Consider the following 27,917-nt stretch of genomic DNA (forward strand, 5'->3'; position numbering starts at 1 on the left):
AATGCTAAACCAAACTCTTAAGTCGCTAGCTCAAGTAAGCCATGGACAAGATAAGCCAATTTTTTTCTTCTTGCATAACTTTCATACCACAAATAACTAGCTACTTCACCGTGCAGCATCAGCAAGACTAAGGGTAACTCAAGGCAATAAGAAATCGAAGTGACCAAAAATCTAAGCATAAGCAAACTCAAACAAATAACTAGTCAAAGGATTTCAGAAAATTTTCAAATTCCGGAATCAATGCCAGTTCTATCTGAACAATTTGCACTTTTCCCAGGACCATATGGATCGAAGAGGATGGAAAACATCCAATACATGGGCAAAGTAAAGAAAAAGGTGAATTTGAAACATCAGTTTCCAGTTTTTTAGTTAGAGTTGAGAACACTAGAAACATGTAAACAGTTTGTCAAACAAATTCTAAACATTTGAACACACCCCTATATACATGTATATTCATTTTTTGAGCAGTGAAGGAACATTATTTCTCTGCTTGACATGCAGTGTTAGTCCAAATCTCAACAAACAATGCAAGCTAAATTTTCAATCTCAATAAAGATGATACCAATCCAAATGCCCATTATTTGAAGATCCACACACTCATATGGATCAAACTTCTCTAAATCAAGGGAAAGGCTAGACTAAAATTGTCTTAAGAGATCTTTGAGAGCAATTAATGCTAAGTGTTTTTGAGTTGCAATCTAAGCTTCTAGAAGATTGAACTAATACTTTCCTGGTTCATATACGTATATAGTACACAATTTGGAATATCATTTATTTGAGGATAGGGGGGTCTGTTGATCTTAGATTAAACACTTATGCAGAATATATATTTTTGGGCTGCTAGAACAATCATTTTATTGATGAAGAGTGCTGAATTTATACATGAGCTTGTAATTGAAATGACATTAGAATAGCAGAAAATCAAGCCACTAGATGATGAACAACTACTTTCTATAAAATAGAAACCAAATCTTGACCAAATAAAAAACAAGAAAATATTTGGATATTGCAGATTTTGTGCAAGACTCCAGCTGCAATATTTAGCTTCAAAATTCAAATTCCAGTAGATGCTAAGGCAAAATTCAAAATTCAACACTCCTCCTTTACTTAGTAGATGCAAACTCCAAGTCTTCCACGTAGAAACTCAAACCTTGCTTTAGGAAGAGGTTTAGTGAATATATCGGCATTTTGACTCTCCATGTTGCAATAGACTAGCCGTGATCTCCTTCCTTCCGCACCTCTCTTAGAAAGTATAGTTTAATCTTGAAGTGCTTTGTTTTGCTAGTACTCGAAAACTTGACATCTCTACTCACCACAATTTTATTAGTTTATGGTAAGTAAATTCTATAAGCCTTTGAAGTGTTATTGTATCCAACGAAAATTCTCATCTCTGATTGTTTATCTAGCTTGTCCCTTTTCACCTTAGGAACGAAAGAGAAACATCAGCAACCGAATGTTTTCAAATTCATTACTTTAGGTTGATAACCAAACCAAGCTTCGAAAGGGGTCTGCTTCTTTAACGCTTTTGTTGGCAATCTGTTCAGCAAATATACTGCTGTACTTGCAGCTTCAACCCAAAATTTTTTAGGTTGATCTTTTTCATACAAAAGGCATCTTGTCATCTCTAAAATCGTTTTATTTTTCCACTTCACGACTCCATTTTGTTGTGGATTGTATGGTGCAGTGAGTTGGTGAACAAGGCCGACATCTTCACAGAATTTGTTAAATTTCTTTGATGTGTATTCCGCACCATTATCTGACCTTATAACCTTGATTTTGCATTCGCTTTGGTTTTCAACCCTAGCCTCATATCTCCAAAATACATCAGCTACTTCAGACTTGGTGGTCAGAAAATAAATCCAGCAAAATCTAGTGAAGTCAATAAATGCAATGTAGTACTTACTCCCTTTCAAGGATGGCGTCTTTTAAGGTCCACCAACATCAGTATGCACCAGTTGCAGTTTTTGGGTTGCTCTCCAGGATGTTTTCTTTGGAAAGGGAAGTTTAGTTTGCTTCCCATATTGACAAGTAGCACATATAGGAAGATCTTTTTCTAAGTCAGGAAGTTCTTCAGCTATTTGATTTTTCTTCATGTAGAGCACAACATCATGATGAAAGTGCCCGAGCCTTCTATGCCAAATCATTGTTGTACCATCTTCTTGTAAAACAACAACATGCTCATCTTCTAGTAAATTCAAGGCAAAACTCTTGCCCTTCATTTTTATGTTAAACACCTCTTTGCCTTCAACATTCTTGATAATGCAATTCCTATCTTCAAACTAAACTTTAAATCCTTTCTCAACGAGCTGTCCAACACTGAGTAAGTTTTGGTCAATGTCAGACACAAACAAAACATCAGTAATGAGTTTCAAACTTGTTTGGCTTTCGATAGGAACCGTTCATTTGCCCTTCATTGGAATATACCCACCATTTCCAATTCTGACTTTGAAAATAGCTATTCTATCAAGTTCTCTAAAAAGATCTTGATCATTTGTCATGTGGTTTGTACAACCACTATCCACAAGCCAGTTTTCAGAGGTGTTTTTATTAGCAAAACACGTTGCTGCAAACAATTGCTCCTCCTGACATTGGTCAACTACTGCACTAGTTTCTTCCTACTATTGATTTTTGCAAATCCTCTTCACAAGTCCTTGTTTACCACACTTGTTGCATTTCACATTTGGTCTCCACCAACATTTTTGTGGAGAATGATTTGTCTTCTTGCAATGAGGACAAGGTGGAAAAACTCCATTTGATGGTTGTTGCTATTTGGCTTGTTGTTCTTCTTCTTGTTCTTCTTTCCATTTTTATGGCCTGCATTTTTCTGCATTCTTGCTTGAAATGCTCTTACAGTATCTCCTTGTCTCATGAGTCTTCTTTGTTCCACAACCTCCAAAGAATGTAATAATAATAGTTGACAGATCCTTTGAATTCTCCAAAGAGGAAATTGTAGCTTCATATTTTTCAAGAAGTGTAACCAATATCTTTTGAACAATCTTCTCATTGGAAAATTCTTTTCCAAGCAGCCTAACTTTGTTTGCTATTGAAAGAAATTGTGCAGCATAGTCTTTAACAACATCAGACTCCCTCATTTTCTCCATTTCAAATTCTCGAATCAAGTTCATCACCTACATGTTCTTGATTCTTTCATCTCCTTTGTATTCCTCCTTGAGATACTCCTAAATTTCTGCAGCTAAATCAATTTTCATGATTTTGATGAGAATTGATGGTGAAACTGCAGCAAACAAGCAACCCTTCACTTTAACCTTTTTTGTCTTTCTTTCTTTATGCAACTTCATTTGAGCCACAGTTGGATTGGCTCCTAGGGGAGGAACTTCATAATTTTCTTCCACTGTTTCTCAAACATCAAGTGCTTGTAGATGAATTGTCATTCTAACAGCCCAAGTTTCAGAATTGTCTCCATCAAGAATTGATGGTGCAACTGTGAGACTTGACTCCTCCATTGTTAGATGATTTTAGAAGGTGTTTGGGTTCACTCATGGTGTTTTGGTTTCACTCACCTCACGAGTCTTTAGGTGTTTAGGCACTCTCAAGGTATTTAGGCTCACTCAACTCACTGGTCCCTCAAGATAACTTCTGCTCTGATACCACAATGTTGATATTAGATTAAACACTCATGCAGAATATATATTTTTGGGCTGTTGGAACACACATTTTATTGATGAAGAGTGCTGAATTTATACATGAGCTTGTAACTAAAATGACATTAGAATAGCAGAAAATCAAGCTACTAGATGATGAACAACTACTTCCTATAAAATAGAAACCAAATCTTGACCAAATAAAAAACAAGAAAATATTTGGATTTTGCTGATTTTGTGTAAGACTCCAGCTACAATATTTAACTTCAAAATTCAAATTCCAGTAGATACTAAGGCAAAATTCAAAATTAACACCCCTCTTCTTTTGGGAACTCATACGTCCTAGTGGGGGTGAATTATGTTTCAAATTAGGTGGTGTCTGTTGTACGCAAGACCAATGATCATGAAGTGATGCTGAAATTGCTCAATGAGAATATCTTTTCTAGGTTTGGGATACCTAAAGCTATCATTAGTTACGGGGATTCTCACTTTCGTAATCAACCTTTTGCAAACCTGTTGTTGAAATATGGAGTAAGGATAAGGTTTCTACACCTTACCATCCTCAAATGAGTAGATAAGTGGAGTTGGACAATAGGGATATTACAGGCATTTTGATGAAGCTTGTTAACACCACAAGGATTGGTCCACGAATCTGGTTGATACTTTAGAATGTCTTTTTATTGAGTTGTCTATGGGAAAGCATGCCATCTACCCATAGAATTGGAGCATCATGCATACTAGGTGATCAAGAAAGTGAATTTGTGATTGGGATGATGAGAAAATATAACTTGAATGAGTTGGAAGTTTAAGGAGTTTAAGGGGAGAATACTATGAATGCCAGAGGAGAACGAAGGATAGGATCAAGTTCTACAATAATCAAATGATTTTGAGGATAGAGTTCAAGCCAAATCAAAAGGGGTTGTTATATGACTTAAAGCTTCATTTCTTTCCAAGTTAAGATCAAAGTGGATAGGACTTAAAGAAGTTGGTCCCTTTGAAGCAGTCACCATCCTCAGTCCCAAGTTTAGTAATGAATTCAAGGTGAATGGTCAGATGCTCAAACTTGGTCTGGAGAAGTATAAGGAGGTCCAGGAGGCCTCACTTGAAGACCCCAAGAGCTGAAGAGTGGAGAGTAAGTTTAGCTTTCATTTCATTTATTTTATTTCTTTTAGTTTGTTTCTTTTGGTGGATAGGTTTTCTTTTTGTTTTTTTGTTTGATGTGCATGCTGAGTAGATTTATAGAGTTGCAAGGAAGTAACTGAGGAGAATGAAAAGGAAACTTCTATTTTGAAGCAGTTCTAGTCGTGATAAATTGAGCACCAAGCAGGGACAAGACGATCACAATAATGTTCAATTGTCCCATTACACTGTGATCATCTCAGTGTTATGAAGAAACAATCATGAATAATCAATCGTCTTTGCCTATTTCTTTAACAATTTTTTGTGAAACAAGAGCAATGATTAATGAACAGATGGGAAAATGATCGATCGACTTTGTTGGATTCTTAACCATTCTAGGTGAAACAAATGGCAGCAATCAAAACATATTACACGTCCATGCAAAAATTATCAATGCACTCCTAATACAAAAACTATCATGCATAGCAACTGTTAGAAATTAGATTTTTCTCACCAAGGCACCACCTAAGGGAGCTTTATTTACTAAAGTGGGATAAAGGTAACTCCCTTTGACTTCAACCTTTTCTCTTACTTCTGAGATTTGTACACAATAAGGACATTGTGAAATTTAGGTTAAGGGAAAAGGAAGAAGTACCACCATTTTTTTTAAACATCTAATTAGATTCTTTGTTTTTTCAGAATTTTGCCTATTGATATCAGTCTCTTTCATTGCAATGTCTTAACATGCATCCTTGATATTGAGAATCCTTTTTAATGCTTTACAAAAGACCTAAAATTAGGTTAGAATAATTTTCTTCATTTTGAGGATTCTTTCGGGGGAAAAAGTGTTTCAGAATTCATAAGAATTAATTTAATTTGCTAAAGAGATGAATGCCTAGATCATTAGCTAGAAACTTTAAGAGTTTCAATTCTTTCTTTACTACTTAATTCTATGAAAGACTCAAAGAACACTGAGCATCTTTTACGTTAGTTGTGTCTTTAGGAGGCCAATGCTTCCTTGAGTCTTTGTTGAGGAGTGTGTGTGAGTGAACTGCATTGAACACCTAAAAAAAAAAAGGAGAAAGGGGAATGAGCCTCCTACTTGAAAAAAAAAAAAAAGAAAAGGATATGGGGCAAATAAACTGGAAATTGAACCTTGTTTTAAAGAGCTTAAGGTGAAACCCAAGGGGTTAGTGGCCATAAGTGGTCTCCAAAGCCTAGTACCCAAAATTGAATAATTAGGAGCTTCCAAGGAATCCTTTTTAAGCCACTAAAGGGATTACCAATTTGAAGAAGAAGAATATGTTAGCTGGTTCATGTTTGTCCCCGCCGCACCCCCCACCCAAAATAAAAATAAAAAATAAAAAAAGGAAAAAAATGAAAAAGAAAAGAAAAAAAGGAATAGAAAGGTGAGTTCTAACATGTGTTAGAGGATATAACCTTACTCGAGTTGAAGGGAGTTAGTCTTTTGATAGCCACAATGAGAAAGAACTTTTATACTCGAGTCTTTGATGGAATGAGTTGTAAAGGTAATTTGAAATGATCAAGGTAGACACTAGATATCTCTTGATTATTCATCACTTGATAAATTGATGCATATTGATGACACTACTACAAAAATAGTTTATGGTGTCACTATTTACGGTGTCACTTTTAAAATAATGACACCATAGGGTTTATAATTAATGAAGGTGACATATAAAAAATCTTCAATTGAGGTAGTTAGATGATATTAATTTTATATTTATAGTGTCATTTTTTGGGAAGTGACATCATATAAAATAAATTTTTTTAAGTATAATAACTTAATGAGCCCACTTTTAGAATTAATAATGATGGATACTATATAAAAATCCCATTGTTTCCATATCTCACCTACAATCCAAAAAATCTCAATATATAAATCCTATATATAAAATCATGATCTTCTTCAACCTTTTCTCTCACCCATCCATAGTCAACACGCTCAAAACCGACATTCTTCACTTTGTGGACTCCCAGGTAACCTAAAATCTCTTGGATCTATCATTTTTTTTTTTCTTTTATTAATATCATTATATTAATTGTTTCAACATCTTTGTATTATGGTTTTTGTGAATTGTGTTTTCTTGAGTTGTAGGGAAAAAAAATTTAGATTTAATCTTCTAGTATGGAAGAAAAAACTATAGATTAATTGATTTTTTTAATCTAAACCAAACACATGATCAAGTCCTTAAAAAAAAGTGAAAAACAGGAAAAAAAAAACGCGTTATTCCCACACATCAATGGTTCACTGTTTTAAGGTACAATAAAAATTCAATCGACCAAACAGCTTACAGAAAGCTATCCCTCACATCTTTGAAAGACAGCCAACAATAATAATAATTAGTGATGGAAATCCATTATTAATATGTGTGTATGGTTGTGAAGCATTGACTTGGAACGCGTCCAATTAATGATGATGGGAAAGAAGAAAATTCATGGAAACTTCTATGAAATTACAAAACTCTCCAACCTCTCTCTTTCTCTTCCCTGCTAAGCAAATTACGTCATTTTTTTTATATTATTATTTCTATAATAATTATCCCCATATCTCATAAAGTTCTTCAGAAGGTGGATCATTCTCTCTCATCATTTCACCAAGACAAGAAGCTCTTCGTCTTTGCCCTAATTTTAATCATTGATTTAGGGTTTGGTTGGATTCAATGGGACAACAGCAATCCAAGGACGAGTTGCTTCATCAGCAAGTCGTTTATGGCAACGTTGAAGGGATCAAGCACTTTCCAGAGAAGGCGCGGGCCTTGAGGTATTGCTGAAATTATTGCCTCTTTGTTTGGTCACTGAGATGGCTTTGGAAAATGATGGAAAATCTTTTGTGTTGTGTTTTAAGCCCAGTTGATTGTAGGGTGTTTTCCCCGCTAGTTTTTGGTTTGCTTCTCGGCAACCATTGTGGTTGATTGAGTCTATTTCGATGGGGTTAAGGGCTTGTTTGGGTTTTTTCTCAACGACCAGACTGGTTCCGGTTCCAGGATTATATAAAGATGTTTTCTGTTTCCTATTTTCTGTTCTAGAAACGTAAAATGACTTCTGAAAAACGTGCTTTTGGGAAACCAAACAAAACAGGTCATGGGTTTCTAACTATGATGGTTTTGGTGCAGTGGACCGACAGAGAAGGAAAGACTCCATTGATTGTGGCGTGCATGTTTTCTAAACTTTTTAATATGTATTTGTGTGAGAATGACAGGTACAAAATTTTTTTAAGATATACTATCACATAATCATCCTTTCTAAAAAACGAGAGAGGAAAAAAAAAAGAATGATTTTTCTGTTTGTATCTAAGTGGGAATGAGATATAGAATTTCGTTGAGAGTATCCAACCCCAAAAGGACCAATCCGGGAAGGCATGTGTGGTATTGATGGGAGATGATAAGATGGAAATCATAACCATAGCCATGTTCTCTCTGTGTCTTTCTATCATCTTCAATTAATTCATGGACATAAATATTTTATTTAGTTTTTATATTTTGTTTATTTATAGTTTATTTAGTTTCTAAAATCCAATTAGCTAGATATTTTATTTGATTTTATTTTTATATTTAAGTAGTTGAGTTTTGGAAAGTTTTTATATTTTGTTAATAGAAATAAAAATTTTATATTTTTTATTATTAGGAATTTCTATTTTGTTAAATTGTAAGTATCTATCTCAATAAGAGATTATTAATATTCAAATGAAAGTGATGAAAGAGAGTAAATATTTTAATGCTCAATTATATTTTAATGTTATTTTTTTTTACATAAGGGTTTATTTATGTTTTCAATTTTGAAGTTCCCTTTCCAAGTCCATCAACAAAAGTAGTGTCCAACCTTAAAATGGGCATGTGTGGTATTGACAGGAAATGATAAGATGGAAATCATAACCATAGCCATATTCTCTCTGTGTCTTTCTATCCTCTTCAATTAATTCATGGGCATAGATATTTTATTTAGTTTTTATATTTAGTTTATTTATAGTTTATTTAGTTTCTAAAATCCAATTAGCTAGATATTTTATTTGATTTTGTTTTTATATTTAAGTAGTTGAGTTTTGGAAAGTTTTTATATTTTGTTAATAGAAATAGATATGAGGACTTAAAGGGTTTATATTTAGGTAGTACTTGAGCCAAGGAAAATGATAGTCCACTATCTTGACCCTATGCATCACAAACCATGTGAGGACTTAAAGGATATCGTAAACATGTAAGTTCTTCCTATTATTTTTCATAGTATTATTTTTAAATAAAAAAAAATACATTCACCTCAAACACATTTTTTATTATTATTTATATATATTAAAACATATAACATTTACCTATTTTAAAAATGTACCCATTGAACTTATTTACATAGGGCTCTTCGAATATTTGCAAAGAAAACATCTAAGAGGGAGCCATCTTAGCAACTAGTGCAGGTGACATCCAAAAATTTTTCTTTACACATTAGCTTATGCATTTGCACCATTTATATATGTGAGTACTAATGTTATTTTATAATTGATCGATTAGTGTCCAAGACAAGGAAGGTTCGAATGTGGCTACTTTGTTATGAGATTCATTAAAGAGATAATTTTTTATCCTACAATTATTGCTTCAAAGGTATTACTTATTTAATGAATTGTACATAGTTTTAGGCTTCCAAATGTTATGCATTTTAATGTTATTTTCTTATTTGATTTCAGTTTGGTAATAAAAAAAAAAACATATTCTCAAGTAGAATTCAATGAAATTATAGGAGAATGGGCTATTTTTGTGCTACAACTAATCATGAATCATGTTTGATGCATCATGATCACCATGCATGGTGAGTCCCTTAGCTACTACATGAATTTTTCCATAGGTATTGTATAGTAATGCTTATTCTTTGAATAATGTTTCTATTTGAAAAAAAATAATTAATTCTTAGATTTGTTCATTTATGATAACATAGATCCATGTTTATTTTCTTCAATAAAAATCTCTAAAACTTATTAAATTTTGAAATGCAGGTATACACTCTTGGGAGGGTGAAATGGAGAATAAAAAGAAAGAAGAAGGCAACAAGATTTTGGGTTTTTAAATGCAACTCTTATGTCATACGTTGTAGGACATAAACGTTACTTTAATTGCAACTGAGAAATTTAGATTTTTAGATAGGACTTCTATGTCATTTTATGGTTAGCCGGTTTTATGCTTATGAAATGGAGGTATACATGAATCTTGGGATCTTTAACATTTCTAAATCATGTTTTGGTATGTATTCACTCTTCTTTTTTAGTTTTGATGGGTTTGATATGTTGGACGTACTATCCTTTTGTGAACATTTGATATACAAATATTATTAGATGATTAATGTATTATGAGTTATTCCAGAAACATTACAGAAAAATGAGTTAAATATAATATGATTGTTATATTTATGGACAAAATATAAACAGGTTAATCTTATTAATTCATAAGCATTATAAAAATCAACAACTAAAACCAATCATATATTCCACAATAATTTACAATGATGTGATACCATAACTCAAAGGTGATGCATTTAATGTGACATCATAACTCAAAGATGATGTATTTAATGTGACACCCTATCATCACTAGAAATATATGGTGTCACTTTTGAATGGGTCACCATTTATCTACTTTGGTGTCACTTCCAAATACGTCACCAATTGGTACCCTCTATGGTGTCAGTGGAGAAGGTGACGCTATGTTGTAGTGACACCTTATGTTTATGGTGACTCGTTATAAATGTCACCATATACCTTTTTCCTTGTAGTGTGATAAATACATTTGAGTTTTGAAGTGTCATGAAGTTTAAAAATCTTGTTATGTTCTAATTAAAGCATCTTGTGCAGTTTTGTTGGAAAATGAGGGTTATACTTTTGTTGTGATTATTATTCTCTTCTATTACTAAATACTATAAATATTTAGGTTTAAGAGAGTGATTAACACTCAAAACTGTACTATTTTCATGCTTAAAATCTTGATTTTATCCATACTTTTGAGTGTTAATAAGATCTTTTTAACTTGAATACTTGTTGAGTCTCATTTTGGGGCAATGTGTATTTAACTGAAAAATGCAGCAAACTAGAAGCAAGAGATGAATTTTAGGATAATTCCAAGGAAACAAGGTTGCATGGGGTTGATGGAGGAAAAGACAAGAGCCAAAGCTTTGCCCTTAATTCTAAGCAGCAAGTGGAAGAAAGAGATGAGGGCTTAAGTACTGTCAATTGTCCGAAGAAGTGGAGAGAACAATCGTACCTCTATGAAAGGCAATCACAGAATCTAGGAAGGATGATCAATCATCCTAGTGTATTACAATCAATCATCCTGATGTAAATGTGCATTAATTTGAAAATGAGGGAAGCTCAGTATACAACGAGAGATGATCACAATTGTCCTAGTGTATAGCGATCCTCCTAAACGACCCTATGATGGTCTTGTCGCTTTATGAAGAGCAAGTCCCCATGCACTGAAGTGTAGATCATCTTAGGGAGCTCCTGAATTTCCTTTCTCATTAAAAATCACTATTCATCTCATGTATTAAAAATGTGATCATCCTACATATTAAAGTGCAATTAAGCAGCACACTACAAAGGCTACTTATCATCCAGGTGAAATCTTCAATTGTGACTCCCAAATATCTTTCTCTTATTTCTCAGTAAAAATATGGATTTTGAGAGTTTGATCTCATCCATGAGGGGCTAAGAATACTATTTCTGGAGTAGTGGCAAAGTGGATAGAAGCTTCAGAGGAGAACAAGAGAGAAAGTGGTAATTTTTACTTTGATTCTTTCTGTTTTGATTTTATTAAACGGCTGATAGATTCTCTATGTAGTTCTGATTAAATAAGATGCAGTTGATACTCAATGAGGTTCTAGTGATGTTTGTGAATTACTTGGCCATTAGACGACTTAATTTGATCTATTGTGATTGCATTGAAGATGCACAAATCCTGAGGCACGTATCCTGATGCACGCATCCCAAGGCACGATCCGTTGCCTGAAACCCAATATGTCCTAAATTTCTATGTTATGTTAGCCTAATTCATTACCAATAAAAACATAATAGTCCAAATGGATTCTTCAAAATGGCTTCTCCTAAAAACATAATAACCCGACATACTTTCTAACATTTGAAAAATAAAAAAAGTTCCACACTTTGTGACTTGTTAGAGAGTCGATTGAGGGAACCCATTCTAAGAACACAAGTAAAGATCCTTGTTATAAAGATCTTTTTTCCTGGTTCATTTTAGAATAGAAGTAAAGATCCTTGTTGCAAGCTAATATAGAGTGCAGTTTCTCATGCAATAAGATATTACTGAACTTGCTTGAGTACATGATTATAGCCATTTGGATTGTTTTTCACTAAACTAAGAATTCTAGACAATGATTAATGCGAAAGCAATGCATGCAGGATGTGGAGAATATATATGAAGTCCTTGCTAAAAACATTATTCAAGACATGTTTCCATTAAATCAACAGAAAGTTAATTGAGAATCAATCATAACAAAAATATGAATGGTGCCAAGTATTTTCTATAAAGAACAAATATAGCAGTTTTTTGTACCTTGGGCTTTTTGCCTTTCTCAAATAATTTTGTTCTTGAACCCTGAAACATTAAAGTCTTTGTTATAGTAGTTCCACCTATGAAAATAGTTATATATACATATATAGATAGATAGATAGATGGATAGATAGACAAATACCTCAAGGAAATCAATGCTGTGTATCCCTTGAATGATGTGATAACAAATAAAATAATCACGGACTAAACAGTCCTCAAGTTCTTGCATTCGTGCTTCTCTAATCTAAGCATAAACCAAATTGAACTTTTGTTAAAGACAAATAGTAGAATTATTTATTAAATTCATAGTTAGAAAGAATAAGATAAATAATAAGTTTTAAATTCCCGATGAAAATGAAGAATCATTTATAATAGTCCTACCGATCTAAGAGTAATTTTAAGGCTTGTCGGAGAAGCTGATTTCATGGAGCTTATTGCCTCAATGATCCAAGCATCACTTCCATTTGCAACCTCATTTTGCTACAAGTGAAGGTTTAATTATGTGTGTAATCAATACTTCAAGCAATATCATATGGTTAATACTTCAAACAATGGAAGAAAACAATTTTAACATTTATACTCACCAGCAATAACAATATTTCTTCAACTGTTTTTGCAGAGAAACATTTGTTGATAATCTCCAATCTATTTTTTCAAAGTATATTTAGGTCACTAAATGTCAAGGAATGTCATCTAGAGTGTGTTGCCAACTCAATAAACATTCTTTATTAAGTGTATGAAAGAAAAACAAAAATAGGGATAAACAGCACTAATCACCTCATAAAAGCACTATCTTGTTTTAGGAATGTTTTCCTTGCAAATCTATTGATAACCTTGGGAATGGTTGAAGTATCTGAAGCTGCCTCAGACAGTGCAGTTTCCAATAAAAGGAGATCCTATAACAGGGAATACATAATCAATTTAAAATCCTTACCATTATTCCTTTTCATCAATTTCATTTTACCAGCACCTTTTGAAGATTACTCCAAATTAGCTTTGAATTAAAATACCTTTGAAAGGACAAAGTGAGTTGCAAGACCACAAGCAAGCATTTCAGTTCCATTGAGCTGTGCACCAGTAAGCCCTAAATATTCTCCTTCACACCAATTAACACAAATAAATGAGAATGAGATGAAACCTCATGAGTTGATTGACTCGTATAAACATGTGATTTAGAGTTTTGATATGGGAAAAGAATAATTTCTAAAAACTTACAAGAACCTTTTAAAAGATTAGATGACATAAGAATTATTTTGACTATTACCAATATTAAGGTAGTTTAAGTAGTTTTGTTTTTGTGTAAGCCAGTCTTGGGGTTTGAGTTTAATAAATGATCGCCTCCTCTTGTTTTCGAATCTATCACATTCTAGCTAAAATTAATAGTAAATCATCTTATTACTTGTTGTCACTATGACTTCAAAAAGCATTATAGGGAGTGAATAGAGGGATGGGTAAGGTTTATGTTGATGTGATAGGTTGATGATATTATTCTATCGTTGCAGTGAATCTCATACATCATACATTCTAGGAGTTTTATCGGTTATAAATGACCTCAAGCTCCTTGATTCATATTTTCAAGGTACATATGTGTTGGTTGTATTAGTGCATATGGCTATGGTATGTAAAGAAGATAGAAATTCAGAGAAAATATCAAAATATGAAAGAAAATTTGAAAAATCATAGGTAAACATTCAAACGCTAGTAGAGAGAATTCAAATATCATCCTGATGAATGTTCAAATGCCCTCTAAGAGATATTCAAACATCTACCTAATGTTAGAACATCCCCTACTAAGCATTCAAATGTTAGTTTGTTCCTATTGTTTTTAAAACCATTTTTACGTATTTTTGAGGACTTCTTGATAAATTTAATTTCAAAAAGCCTACTTTCTGTATCCTTCTAGCTATAAAGACCTAACATTTGAAGACTGAAAAAACTATGCATCTGATCTTTCAAGAACATTCTTGAAAGTCCTTTCTATGAAAGAAAAGGCACATCCATTTGCCTGACTAAACACAAGGTTGAGGTTGGCCTGGCCTCTCATTCATCTTGCAAAGTCTCCTAAAATTTCAATAACAATGGATCACACTAGGTTGCCAATGATCAAGTTATTCACAAGCATCAAAGGACCTACAATGAGCACCCCTTATATTTCAATCAAGGATGAATTGCATAGAGAATTTCCACTTATTTAGTGATTACCAACTCAAGAAAAAATAAAGCATAGAGAAAGTTTACCCCCTTTTTCTACTATTCCTCATCTGAACCTTCAACCTTCCTTCCTACTCCTCCAGACCAAAGACTCAGCCACGTATGGTTATGATAACACACTTAAAAACCGTGGTGGAAATTGATGGAACACAGAAAAATAAGAGAAAGGAATTGAATTGAACCATATTGAAAAGCTAAAAGCAAATTGAACTGTATTTATGTAAGCAAGTATGTCATTGAAAAACCTAAATGTCATATATCTGAAATACACGGAAAGAACCATATTGTTCTCAAATCATGGGGTTTTCTGTGCCCTAAATTTTAGATTTTATAATAAAATAAATTATAAATCTTCTTGCTAGTTCCGAATTGGTTACTAATGAAGAAATCCAACAGTTTGTATAGAAAAAAAATTAAAGGAAACTTAATATTTTGAACTTAGAGAGAATGACAAAAATCAGAAATAGAGAAAAAATTTTGAGCAGAGTTGGAGAAAGGATTTTTTTAGCATGCGTTGAAATATGCTCTCTATTTTGATACCAGATTCGACAAAGCATCATAGCATACTTCAGGAAGCTGGATGTTGATTTCAACAAAGTGCTGATTTTATTGAAGCCACATCAACACCAAAATCTTGAACCTGACTCTTGGTAGAGGGGTGGAGGATTTTAGCTCTAGGTTTTAATACATGGACACAAGTGCTTTGATATGGAATCAAGAAAGAATCAATAACATTATAAATGCATTGAGTTCAGGTGTCAAATTGTTCAATGATGGAAGGCTTGCCCGGATTTTGGAGTTGTTTGTCAAGGTGTATTGAAGTATGTATTGTAGTATCAAAGCATTTCAATACCAGAATATTTTTGTTGCCTATTTTTCATTCAAACTGATGAGGTTTTGCTGTAACTTTCTTTAGTAAGTTTGAATATATAGGCTTTGGGTTACCATTTGATGATATGGAATAATGAGATCTTCCCATTGGATGATTTGATTCTATAAATAGGTTAGGCTGTTAGTAATTGGAGAGCCTTTTGGAACATTCTAGTTCCAATTAGATTAATTTTCAATTTTTGAATTTGAATTCTCCCTTCACATTCTCTCTATTTTCGATCATTTTCTATCATTTCCTTTGGTGCCAAATAAGGAGAATAAAGGCCAATTTATCTATGCTTAGTGGCTGAACTCTTACACATTCAAAGGAGGGCTCCAAGGTAAAGATCAAAGCTAGAAAGTGTGTGTTTCATAGGTTAGAGTTTTGGATTTCTTCATCTTAAATAAGAATTCTCTGAAAATCCCTCTTGAAAAGGCATAGTTGATCTTTTGTAGATAATGTGAATGCTTGTTTAAGATATAAGATTCAATGATTTTCTCTTGGATTACTTATGACCAAACTTTTGATGGATCATAGGATGAATGAGCTCCAAATTCTAGAGATCCAGAATTCTAAAGATTCCGAGTTAGTTTGTCTTGAGAATGAATCCTACTTAAGGCTAAGATCTTATCCAAAGACACAAATCCATCTAGAGGGACTTCCACATCAAATTCATTCATTTTTATTTTGTTTTATAAGTCAATGCACTCAAATATCTTCTCATGGTACTAAAATTTTATGTTCTTCAATTTTCACAAGATTTTGATCTTAAGTTTCTAGTAAATTTTCATTCAAAGGTCTTATAATTAACTAAAAAAGTCCTTGTGGAGACAACCTAGCTGCTATAGTTAACTCTTTTTTATTAAATTCATTTTTGGTTTTGGGAACTATAGACTATGATCAATTCAAGATCAGAGTCAAATCTAAAACTTAATTGTGAACTTATTTTAAAAGAGATTTCAAAGAAATTAAACATTAACTAAACAATAATAATATGAAATAATCATTAATGAACCTAAAATTGACCTTTAATTGTTGCATCGATCTCACTCAATGACAAAGCAAAACCAAATGTTAGCATCATTGTCAAGGATTTGGTCAATCTAAGGTATAGATCTATGGAACTTCTAGAAAATTTTCTTTGGGTGATACACTACTATAGACTTTGTGGATCTAGCACAAGTTTTGTAGATTGTGTTTTGTTTGCTTTTGTTCTAGTCATGTGAAAGCAGATGTTGTTGTATGCACATTTTTTAGAGAAGGAACACATTTTGGAAGATTACAATGGATTTTAGAAGCTAATTAACAATAAAATCATGAAAGATCAACCACACAACCAACACAGTCATAATATGTCGGTTTAAGAACCTTTTCAACAATTTGGGTATATAAGTGATCATCTTACCCCTCTTAGGATGGATTCTTCATCCCTTTTTGTGCTAATTACTAAGCACATTGCAATCCACCCTTAGTTGGCACCGCCCTTGCCCATTTTTAGAGGAGGAGAAAGTGAAAATGCTTATGCACACCATTAGGAAAAGATTTGCTTAATATTTCAAGATGCTAATGGTCGCATTGATCTCAAGAGGATGAAACTCTTTCCCTTGACACTTAATGACCATGCCAAGCCTTGGCTCATCACTCTTAAGGCTAAGAAGGTTCAAAATTTGATTGGGTTGCAGGCTGCCTTCCTTCACAAATTCTTTTGTGCTTATAGAACCAATAGTCTCAAAAGAGAAATCTTGAATTTCATGGATAAGAAGGGGAAAATTTTTTTGTTAGCTGGGATAGGTTTAAGGAGGCTATTGGTGCATGTTCACACCATGATTTTGACAACTCTATGATGGGATGATACCTCAAATGAAGCAGTTAGTTAAAACAATATTTGGTGGAGACTTCTTTGCTTGAAAGTTCAAGCTAGAATACATTCTTAGCTAGAAGATTAGAGGAGCCAAAATCAAAAGAGAAAAAAGTGTTGTTCATGAAGTTGGAATAAGATGTCAAGCATGTGCAATTTATGAATCAATGGAGCATACTACAAATGCGTCCCACTATTCCCATCATTAAAGAAATCTTCAATGAGCAAGCAAATGCCATTAGGATGAGTATTGGTATCAATTGGAAGATGTTTAGGCAGCAAAGGAATTCTGGTTGGAGGAACCACGCAAACCTATCTTAAAGGTCAAGGAATGAATCAAGGGAGTAAGGAAAATCAATAGGAACAAGCTCAGTAGCCCTAACTTAATGCTTAAATTTTATGTGAGAGAAGAAAATTAAGTTTAATGCTTAAGCTTCTCAAGTGATTACACAAAATCCAAACAACCTTGAATAAGCTAAATATTGAAGGAAACATTGAAAGGAGGAAGTTTCTAGCTCAACCTCAACAAAACCCTAGAGTTGTATGCAAGTTAGGAGAAGGTAATGCTGGCAATTCTAGTCATGAGGAGGTTAAGGTTATAGTAACCTTGAGCAGTGGAAGGGTATTGACTTTAATAAAAAAAATAATAATAATAGGATGAAATTGAGAAGAATGTTACTATTAAAGGGAATTAGAGTTCTATAGTTTCTTATTTAAAAAATTTAAACAACAAGAAGGACGAACAAAAGCATGAGGAACCAGAAAAAGTGGAAAGGAGAAATCAAATGATAGTTGCTCCATTTCTAGCTACTTCAAAAAGGAAGAAGATAGATAACAAATATTAGGTGTTAGAAATTTTAAAGCAAGTTAAGGTCAACATTCCTTTCCTTGACATGATGAAACAAGTTCAAGTTTGTGCAAAATTCTTGAAGAACTTGTGTATTGTCAAGAGGAAATTTCAATTGATAAGAAGACCTTTTTAATTGATCATGTCTGTGCTATCATAGAATCCAAGACCTTGATCAAATATCAAGATCCTGGCTATGCAACTATCTCAATTTCAATTAGAGAATCTTTTGTGGAGAAAGCTCCAATGGACTTGGGAACTAGTGTAAACTCTTACCATGTTCACTCTATAAAATATCAAAGTTTGAGGAATTGAAAAAAAAAAAACACACATCACTATCTTTGGCAAATGGGTTAATCAAATTTCCTAAAGGAATGGTGGAGGATGTGCTTGTGCAAATAGACAAATTCTACTATCATGTGGACTTTGTAGTCTTGGACATTGAATCGATCTAAAGATAGGTAAATGTTGTGCCAATTATTCTAGAAAGGCCATTGTTAACTGCAACAAATGCACTAATTAATTGTAGAAATAGAGTTTTGCAACTCTATAGACCAACATATTTCATATGAGTAGATAACTAACTAAAATTAAAGAGGCAAATGATGAAAAGATGTTTCTTCTTGACTCAATTATCCAAAAGCATGTTAATGGGTGTTGAAAGATGAATTGAATAACCTTTTAGTTGAGTTGCAAGATATGGAAGAGTCATTATCAGGTAGATGATGATGTTAAGGAGTTGTGGAAAGAAGAGGATGATATATTCATTTCTAAAAGTACTAAAAAAGAGGCTATAAGTAACAAAGATGAAAATACATAAAGGAAGCCACTTACAAAAGGCCTTAATTATGCATTCTTGGAGGCTAATGAAGGAAAAATAGTGATTATTTTTGCTTCTCTCACATATGATCAACAAGAAAAATTGATGAAAGTGGTGAGGGGATATAAGATGGTTATAAGTCGATCTGTTGAAGATCTAAAGAGAATCAGTCTATTAATTTGTACTCATCATGTCTTTTAGGAAGGGGCCAAATCAGTTTGTGAACCATAAAAGAGGTTTAATCCTCATGTAAAAGGGATGGCTAAGCTAAAGTTATCAAGTTGCTGAATGCTAAAATAATTTACCCAAATCCAATGGGGCTTAGGTGAGTCTAACCCAAGTTGTGCAAAAAAAGAAAAAAAGAAAAAAAAAGTGGATTCATTGTGGTAACTAATGAGAAAGGGAAATTTATACCAACTAAACTAATTATTGGTTAGAGAGTTCATATAAATTAACAAATGCTTGATATTGTAGAGAAAGGGTCACTTTTCTATACCATTCTTGGATTAGACCTTAGAGAGAGTTTCTAGCTATCCTTTCTATTTTTTTTTTTTTTTTGGATAGGTACTTAGGCTACTTTTAGATTGCTACAACATCAGAGGATAATAGAAGATGAACTTTACATGTTCTTTAAGCACCTATGCTTATAGAAGGATTTCATTTAGATTATGTAATTGTTGACTACATTTTCGATGTATATGGACAACATTTTTCCATCCTAGTTTGTAGAGTATAATAGAGGTACTCATAGACAACATAACTATCCATGGGAATTTATTTGAATCATGTTTGGGGAATTTGTATCTAGTTTTGCAAAGATGCATAAAAAATAGATGGTGTTAAATTATGAAAAATGTCATTTTATGGCCAGTAAAGGGATTATCCTAAGCCATATTATATTTGATAAGGGGATTGAAATGGACTCAACTAAAGTGAAGCTAATCTTGAAGCTACCAAGTCCCTCTTCAGTTAAAGAGTAAAGCAATTCCTTGGTCATAAGGGTTTCTACAGAAGATCTAATAAGGACTTTTCTAAGATAGCTCAACTATTAGGTGTCTTATTGTTGAAAGAAGCCAAATTTAATTTTAGTGCTCAATGTTAAAGTGAATTTGATGTGTTGAGAGAAAAACTAAACTCTTCACCACTGGTGAGACCATCGAACTAGAATTTACCATTTGAGTTGATGTGTGACACTAGTGGCATAGCTCTTGGATCTATTTTTGGACAAAGAAAAAAATGTTAAATCTTACGTGGTTTACTATGCAAGAAAAATGATGAATGATGCATAAAGGAATTATAACTTAATAGAAAAGAACATCTAGTAGTAGTTTATGCTTTGAACGAGTTAAGATCTTACTCGTCGGTACATCTATGATATAGTAGTTGACTGTTTGTTAAGAGTTATTATTAAAGTTAAGAAACAAGAAAGAAGAACCAATCATTAATGCTTTTCCATATGATGTTTTAATGGTTGTGGGAAATCTTCATTGTTACACTCACATTGTCAAGTACCTTGCCATTGGTAAAATGCCACTTGAATGAAATATTGGAGCTAAAAGATTTCTTTCTCTTGAAGGTGAAGTATTATATATGGGATAATCCATATTTTTATAAGTATTGCTTAAATCAAATCATCACAAAATGCATACCAAAAGGTAAAACTCAAGCTATTTTGAAAATGTGGTATGATGATGCTTATGGTAGTCACTTCACCACCAAGAAAATAAATGCCAAGGTAGTTGAACCACAGAGTCTATATTGGAATATGATGATGAAAGATGCATGAAACCATATAAAGAGTTGTAAGAGATGTCAAAACATGGGCCTAATTAACAAGAGGTGATCTATGCCTCTTCATGATATCCTTATAGTTGAAGTCTTTGATTGTTAGGGCATAGATTTCATGGGCCCATTCCTAATTCCTTTAGATACATATACATATTGATTGTGGACTATGTATCCAAGTGGGTGGAAGTTATACCTTACAACTCAAATGATCATAAAGTTGTAATCATGCTCCTAAGAAATAATATTTTCTCAAGGTTTAGTATGCCAAGCTACTCAATTATGATGGAGGAAGTCATTTTTGCAATAAACTTTTAGAAACCTATTGGATCTTAAGATGTCACTCAGCTCCCACAACAAAATATGTATAAGGAAGGTAATAAAAGGTCTCTGCCTAACATGTGGCTAACCTCACTTTTGCAACAAAACAATTGGGAGAAACAAGATCATTACCTAGGTTTGAGCAAACTCGAATTGTAGATCAAATACCAACAATCTTGCCTTTGGTTTAGAATGAATTGTAGCTCAATACACATGATCTTCTAATCAATTCTACTCGGTGTATCATCGAGTGGGCAATGATGCTTTGAGAGATTTGAATTGAACTTGTTCTTGAACTAAGAGAAAACTCTTTGGTTTTGTTTTTTGATAGATTTAGAGATGAAAATGAGAGGAATAATTTAAATTTGATCTTTCCGGCCTCCTTTATATACTAAGGTGGAAAATACCAAAATATCCTCCTTTATTAGAAAACAAATCCAATCTCCAAGTCCCATAGAGTCTCGAATTTCACATACAAAATTTACACCTATGAAGGTAGCTAAACCAGAGACTAATGGAACATCTTATTATGGTTCCCATGAAATTAATAAAACATAATTTTATACTCAATCAATCAATCAATCCACTAAAGTAGACAAATTGCACTCCACTAATTAGGTCAAACTACATAAAGTTGATAGTTATCTCACAACCTACTAATCGTTATATTTGTTCCTCATGTATTGATGTTTGTAATATGGTTGGTATGTGTTATCCACCAATACCTTACATTTTTAGCTTTTGAGTTACAAATTCACATTTTCCATGATCAATTGATGTTACTATATCCTAGAAGTATAAAATATCAATTCCACTAATCAAATGGAATTACCCTTGTTAGAATTGAGACCGAGAAAGCATAAAATGATGTAACAAATTGAGATTCATTCATAAATTTATTTATACATGTTTCTTGGTTTCCCTTTATCCCGTATGCATTAATTGGTTATCTAAGCATGAATGCCTACATCACTTGCGTTGTACATAACTTGGGTGCATTAAGAGTTGCATAGAAGATCCAAGTCATGGGTTCTTTGCAAAGTGATGAGTAATCCATAGTCGGTTCATGGATTTGGGCAATCCATCCAAGATTGTAGTGCACTACCTCCAACAAATTGGAGGAATGACTTGTCTTGGTCATCGAGATGTTTTTCCCATGGTGAGTACACTAGTGTATGTGATGCATACAAGACAGGGTTTATGGTGAATCACGATGTAAAGATATCAATTGTCTTGGTTCACTAAGCTATTATACTGCATGGACTCTCAGCTTTGAGAGGATATTGAACCTATGCCAAAATCAATAGGAGGCTTTGACTTATGGGTGAGACCCTAAAGTGGTCATATATCCCTATGGATTAGGTCATTATTGATGGAGGCTAGTGACAATAGATATTCTTAATAGATATCATGGTATTGGAACGGTATGTCCCCTTAGGTGATCCAAAGCACATGTGATTTAGAAGACTATGGCCATAGCATTTCACTTAGTGAAATTTGACATATAATTTTTAGAGGTAGAGTATGTCAATTGATCATTTAATAGGGAGGACTTGTAACTCAAGGATTTGATTGGTAATCTTGATAAGTGATAGTACTACTTTGTTATATTATAGATATCAGTTTATGGGGAGTCTACATGCAGTGAATAATAAGTTACGGATTCGAGCTTTGTCATATTTTTATTTTTACATAGAGTACTAAAGTGTAGTTGATTCTATGTAGTGAGATGTTGAATCAATTTCAGAATTGGATTATGAGGGAGCCAATATTGTCTTATGATTGTCAATGGTCCCCATTTGAGCTCATATACCTTGATGGCATAGTTAATAAGGGTTAGATAAGCTTTAGGTTCATTTATGTGCATAAGGGTATTTGGTAATTACACAAGGTTGCATAGGGGTTAGTGAGCGGTACCTCTAGATTGGTTTAATTGATTAATTGGATAACTTTACTTGGTTAATTAATCAATTAAAACCCTTTTTGAGTTAGATTAAGTAACCCAAGCCTATGTGGGCTTAAGTCACTTAAACCCAGTAAGGAACCCTATAAATACCTCTTTAAGGGTTAAGGTTTCTAATGAGTCTTCTTTCACCATCAAAGAGTAGAGAAAGTTTTAGCCTCCAATCTCCTAAACACCCTACCATTTAGAGTGCTAAGGTTTGAGGTTGAGTCATCAAACAAAAAAATATGGGTTTATGAGGCTTCCGACAACTTGGTATTTGATATTCTCCAAACATATTTGATTTGGGAACATCCAAATCAAAGGTAAAGTTTTCTAAAAGATTTTTTTCTAGATCCTTGAATGTTAAAAATGTTATATATGCTTCTGTTGCATAGGATCTAGAAGCCTTAGGAAGTTTTCATGCACCTAACCTAAGCCGAGGATAGGAAATAGAGAGGTTTGGGATTCCCTACAATCTTGATCAAGGATTTAGCTTCATCATACATCTTAGAATTACTGAAAGGAGATATATCATTCCTAATACATGGCATATCATAATGCATATCTTAGGTACACACAAACTATATGTTGAATCAACAACCACCTAAGATCATGAGAATGTAAAACTTCTATGTGAGTCCCATTTGAATGTGATTCAAAGTGATTGTTAACCCAAATAGTAGCCTGAATACCTCTTAAGGTTAAGAACTTCTACAAGATGGTATCTAGAAGAATACATGTCATTTACACAGAAATAGACATGTTCTCCATAGGTGTTGTTCAATTTGTAACCATAGACATTGACATGCCATCTCAAAGACCCACTTTGATGACTAAGACAAGTTATCCTACCTACATGGGTTGGTGACATACCATAACACTACTAAATTTTCCCAGGTTCATGAATTGTTGTGAATAATAGTATCAATTTATTAGGAGCTCACAATTGTGTTCCCTATGTATCCACAAACTATGGACAATGTGAAATGATGAAGCTGAGTGTCCATCAAAACAATAGAAAGAAAGAAATTATCAATGCACATGATACAAGGCTTAAAACCCAAAAAAAAATTTGATGAAGTAATTACTCCATATCATCCTCAAGTAATTGATCAAGTAGAGCTTGCTAATAGATAAATTAAGGGGATCCTAATGAAGTTGGTCAACATAAGTAGAAAATACCGGTTAGTTAAGTTGGTTAATTTTGTAAGATGATAGAACTGCATATAAAACTAATCTTAGGATGTCTTCTTATTGAACTAATCTTAGGATGTCTTCTTATTGAACTAATCTTAGGATGTCTTCTTATTGAGTTGTATATGAAAAGGCTTGCCACTAACTAGTATCTTGAGCACAAATCATATAAGGTTATTAAAAGACTCAACTTTGACTAGGATCAATTTAGGGAGAAGATTAAGCTTGGTTTGACGCAATTAGAAGCATTGAGGAATGAGACATATGAATATAGCAAGGAGTCCAAAGAATAATAAATGTCATGATGTAGAGATTCTAAGGAGAGAATTCAAAAAAAGAAAGTGTTACTATATGATAAAAAGCTTCACATTTTTCTTGGAAAGTTAAGGTCTAAATGGATTAGGTCTTATGTTGTGAAGTTGGTGCATCCTTCTAAGGTCATCACTATTATCAATCCTAGATTTGGAAATGATTTTAAGTTTAATGGGATGAGTCTGAAGGAATGATTTTAAAAGACTTCGAGCTTAAGAAAAGGTGACCTACCTTTAAGATGAAGAATGAAGAAGCATGGTTGGTCTTTTGTGTATTAGTAGAATAGGCTTGCCTTTGTCTTGTTTTATTTTTGTTAATTTTAAAATTTGTTGACACTTTCTGTGAAGTTTTGCAAGAAATGATGAGTTTGTATATGCAAAGATGAAAAAGAGAAGATATGAGTGTTGAGTGAGGTATAATTTGAGAATTAAAGGGGGATATAAGTCTTGAATATCATTTTTGAAAAGTGATTTGGAGAGTGATTTGAATGTGTGGTTCAAATTTGGAAAAGAAAGTTTAGAGAATTATAAGTACTTGAAATGGATTTTGAAAAATGAAGTTGAAGGAGTATCTCAATAAAGGCAATGGAAAATCAAAGCATTTCAATATCATTTTTTATACTAGTTATTATACTTTGATGGTAGGTGATATATCCAAATAGTCATTTAAAGTTCAATAGAATTTATGCATGGAATTGATCATATTCAAAGTGTAGATCTAGTCTTAGGCATGAATCTATTTGGATGATACTTCATTCATTTGGTAATTCTCTACCTTTTATATGTTTCATCAAATTCTGAGTCACTACATATTCATTTCATCATGGATACTTTATCAGCTCATTATTTCAACTTTAAATTAATTTAATCTCATATTTTCATCAACTTGAATGAAAAATCTTAAGTTTTAGATGAACAATCCCTATGAAGACAACCAAATACTATACTAGCTGGTTGTTTCTTTAAAAATTCTTTTTAGCTAGGGAGATGAATAGAGATACACACAATAGTTGTTGCCAAAACATTTCTTTAAATTAAAGTTTTTGAAGGTCACAAAATAACATTATTATGCCTTGGCTTAGCCATATCAAAGCCTTATGTATATATATATATAGATAGACACACATTCTTTTCTACATACTTTTGGCTATGAGAAATAAAAATTTCATATTATGATAGTGTGAAATAATTAGAAATTACAATAGAATTAGGAAACTAATTAATATATAATATTTATTAAATGCCTTTCAACATAAGTTTTTCAAAGAAAGCAATGCTTGGAGTAAGGAATTCCAAACCAAGAAAACTCTCCCTACCTTATAATCATGTTGATAGCATAATGTACATGAAAAGAAAATAAAAAGAATAATTAAGAGAGAAATTGAAAAAAAAAAAAGTGAACTCTGAAGTTATATATTTTCAACTACCGAACCCTACAAGGTTACAATCATAATGACTATAATGAATACTTTCACAATAATTGTGATAGTTATATGAATATATATATATATATATATATATGAAAGGTATAACATGGAAAATTATGATATGCATAAATTTATGTATATGTTTATAACATATTTATTATTTTCCTTCATTTTTTCCTTTTTACTTTCCCCTCTACTTCCTTTCTCTAGTAGTTTTCTTGAAACCATCCAAGAAGAAATAGAAATTTGGTGATTAAGAGTAGGAAAACATGGTGAGTGTGAGAGCAGGAATAGAATTTGTAAGGACAAATCGGATGATCTTGTCTAGGGTTGGTAGAAGATGCTTACATCTAGGCCTGCTTATAAAAAAAGCCATGTAAAAAAGTATCACTTCCATAACATTACTTTAAATTTCACTCTAAACCAACCTCTTGATTAAGGTCTTAGATATGGGTGGTTCTCTATAGATATATTCTTATATGTTACATTTATGTATTTAATTCTCTTAGGTACCAAATCTAGAAAAGATGCTAAATCTAAATCATTGAAAAGTTAATTAATATATCAGTTCCACCAGTTTATTGTTCATCCTAAAATAGTTGCCCTATATTATTAGTTGCAACAATCAAATTTGACAAAGTTTGAGTACTTTCAAGGTATGTATTCTCAAAAAAGTATATGTTGAAATGCTACTAAAGAATTATAAGAACTAAAGACTTTAATTACCAAAGAATCCTGGGAGCCTAGAAAGGAAATACGATACACCAACATCTGGAAAATGTCCCATTTGTGCTTCTGGCATAGCAAATACCTACATAATTCAGCAAAGCAATTATTTGTTATCAACATTTTGATATATGGAAAAACAATAAAAATGCATGTATATTAATAAAATGATTTTGGTTCTAATTATGGTAATATTTCTAAACTAAAAGACAGATTTTGTGACTGAAATGAATTACAAAACTATAAATTATATCCTTTAATCTTAAGATATATCCTGGTATCTCCTAGTTTTCTTCTTATTTACATGCTTAAATAATGAAAGGGTTCATATATAACTATATACCTAATTCCCTTATGGAGAATGTAGACAATTGGAAATTACACACAAACCAACAGAATTGACTTCCCCAATTTCCTGTTGATTTACAGTCAAAATGGCTCCTTACTATTTTAGAAACAAATCTTTGATCTTGTTAGGTGGCTTCTAAAGCCTTCATTTTAGGCAATTTAGTCCCAAATCCTCAGTTTTGGTAGTAGTTCTAATGTCATAAATATCATACTTAATTTTATAATAAATTATCATGGATGACATGGATATGAGCTCCTTGATAGTGTGATCTAGGGTAGTGAGACCCTAGAGACCATGCTAATATGGGATGACCATGGGTAATATACTTGTGTACAGGTAATGGATTGATTAACATATATGCCCAGACCTACGGTTACATGTTTTACATATCATATAATTCTTTAAATGTTATTATGATTATGCTATGATAATTTCTTTATAGTAAAGTTATTATATGATATATTTTAGAATTGTTTTTACCTTGCATTGAAAAATCATAACATTTATATATCATGCCTAACCACTAGACTTTTGTTTACTTTATTTAATCCTTTTTTTTATATGAGTAGTTGAGGATGAGGGTACTTTTATTGCCTTAGGGTTATTCAATTGGGTTCCTAATCCTCAAATCTTTCCATTTCATTAAGTTTTACAAGCTTTTTCACAATTTTCTTTAAAAGTTTGGAAGATTTTGACCTTCCTTATTTTCTTCTAGACCTCACCTCCAAAAACTAATCAAAGAGTTTTCACTCATTCAAAATCCAATTCACCTTTCAAAACTCTCCACTTCCCTTACACTTTTTGGTACCTTTTCTAAGAGGTTCTACACCCAACTCAACAAGTTTTAAAGCTACATCCAAAACCCTATTCTTGGGGACACAACATTGGAGCATAATTTTGTAGGCAGTCATGAATGAAACTTTTTGTCTAACCACTATATTTAGCAATTAACTAGGAATTAACATATGA

General features: G+C 32.6%; 1 protein-coding gene and 1 long non-coding RNA gene across 3 annotated transcripts in view; one reads left to right on the plus strand and one right to left on the minus strand.

The window, feature by feature from the left end:
* The window catches only part of LOC100245360 (3-hydroxyisobutyryl-CoA hydrolase 1), a 63,340-nt gene that overhangs the window by 1,902 nt on the left and 33,521 nt on the right, over positions 1-27,917 (minus strand). The window contains exons 7-13 of the mRNA XM_059741547.1: positions 26,600-26,684; positions 13,294-13,379; positions 13,061-13,179; positions 12,868-12,928; positions 12,665-12,763; positions 12,426-12,527; positions 12,287-12,328 (exon numbers count right to left, since the gene is read on the minus strand). Of these exons, the coding sequence (XP_059597530.1) occupies positions 12,287-12,328; positions 12,426-12,527; positions 12,665-12,763; positions 12,868-12,928; positions 13,061-13,179; positions 13,294-13,379; positions 26,600-26,684 (594 nt within the window). The remainder of the gene's footprint in view (positions 1-12,286; positions 12,329-12,425; positions 12,528-12,664; positions 12,764-12,867; positions 12,929-13,060; positions 13,180-13,293; positions 13,380-26,599; positions 26,685-27,917) is intronic.
* LOC132254862 (uncharacterized) lies at positions 7,258-10,071 on the plus strand. 2 transcript variants are annotated; one of them, XR_009467303.1, is made up of 3 exons: positions 7,258-9,331; positions 9,415-9,536; positions 9,721-10,071. It is a non-coding gene; the product is annotated as an uncharacterized LOC132254862 (long non-coding RNA). The 2 variants fall into 2 exon arrangements; XR_009467304.1 differs by having other exon boundaries at positions 7,258-9,536.

Source organism: Vitis vinifera, chromosome 13 (assembly GCF_030704535.1).
Source record: "Vitis vinifera cultivar Pinot Noir 40024 chromosome 13, ASM3070453v1".
In the NCBI taxonomy this organism is placed as follows: domain Eukaryota; kingdom Viridiplantae; phylum Streptophyta; class Magnoliopsida; order Vitales; family Vitaceae; genus Vitis; species Vitis vinifera.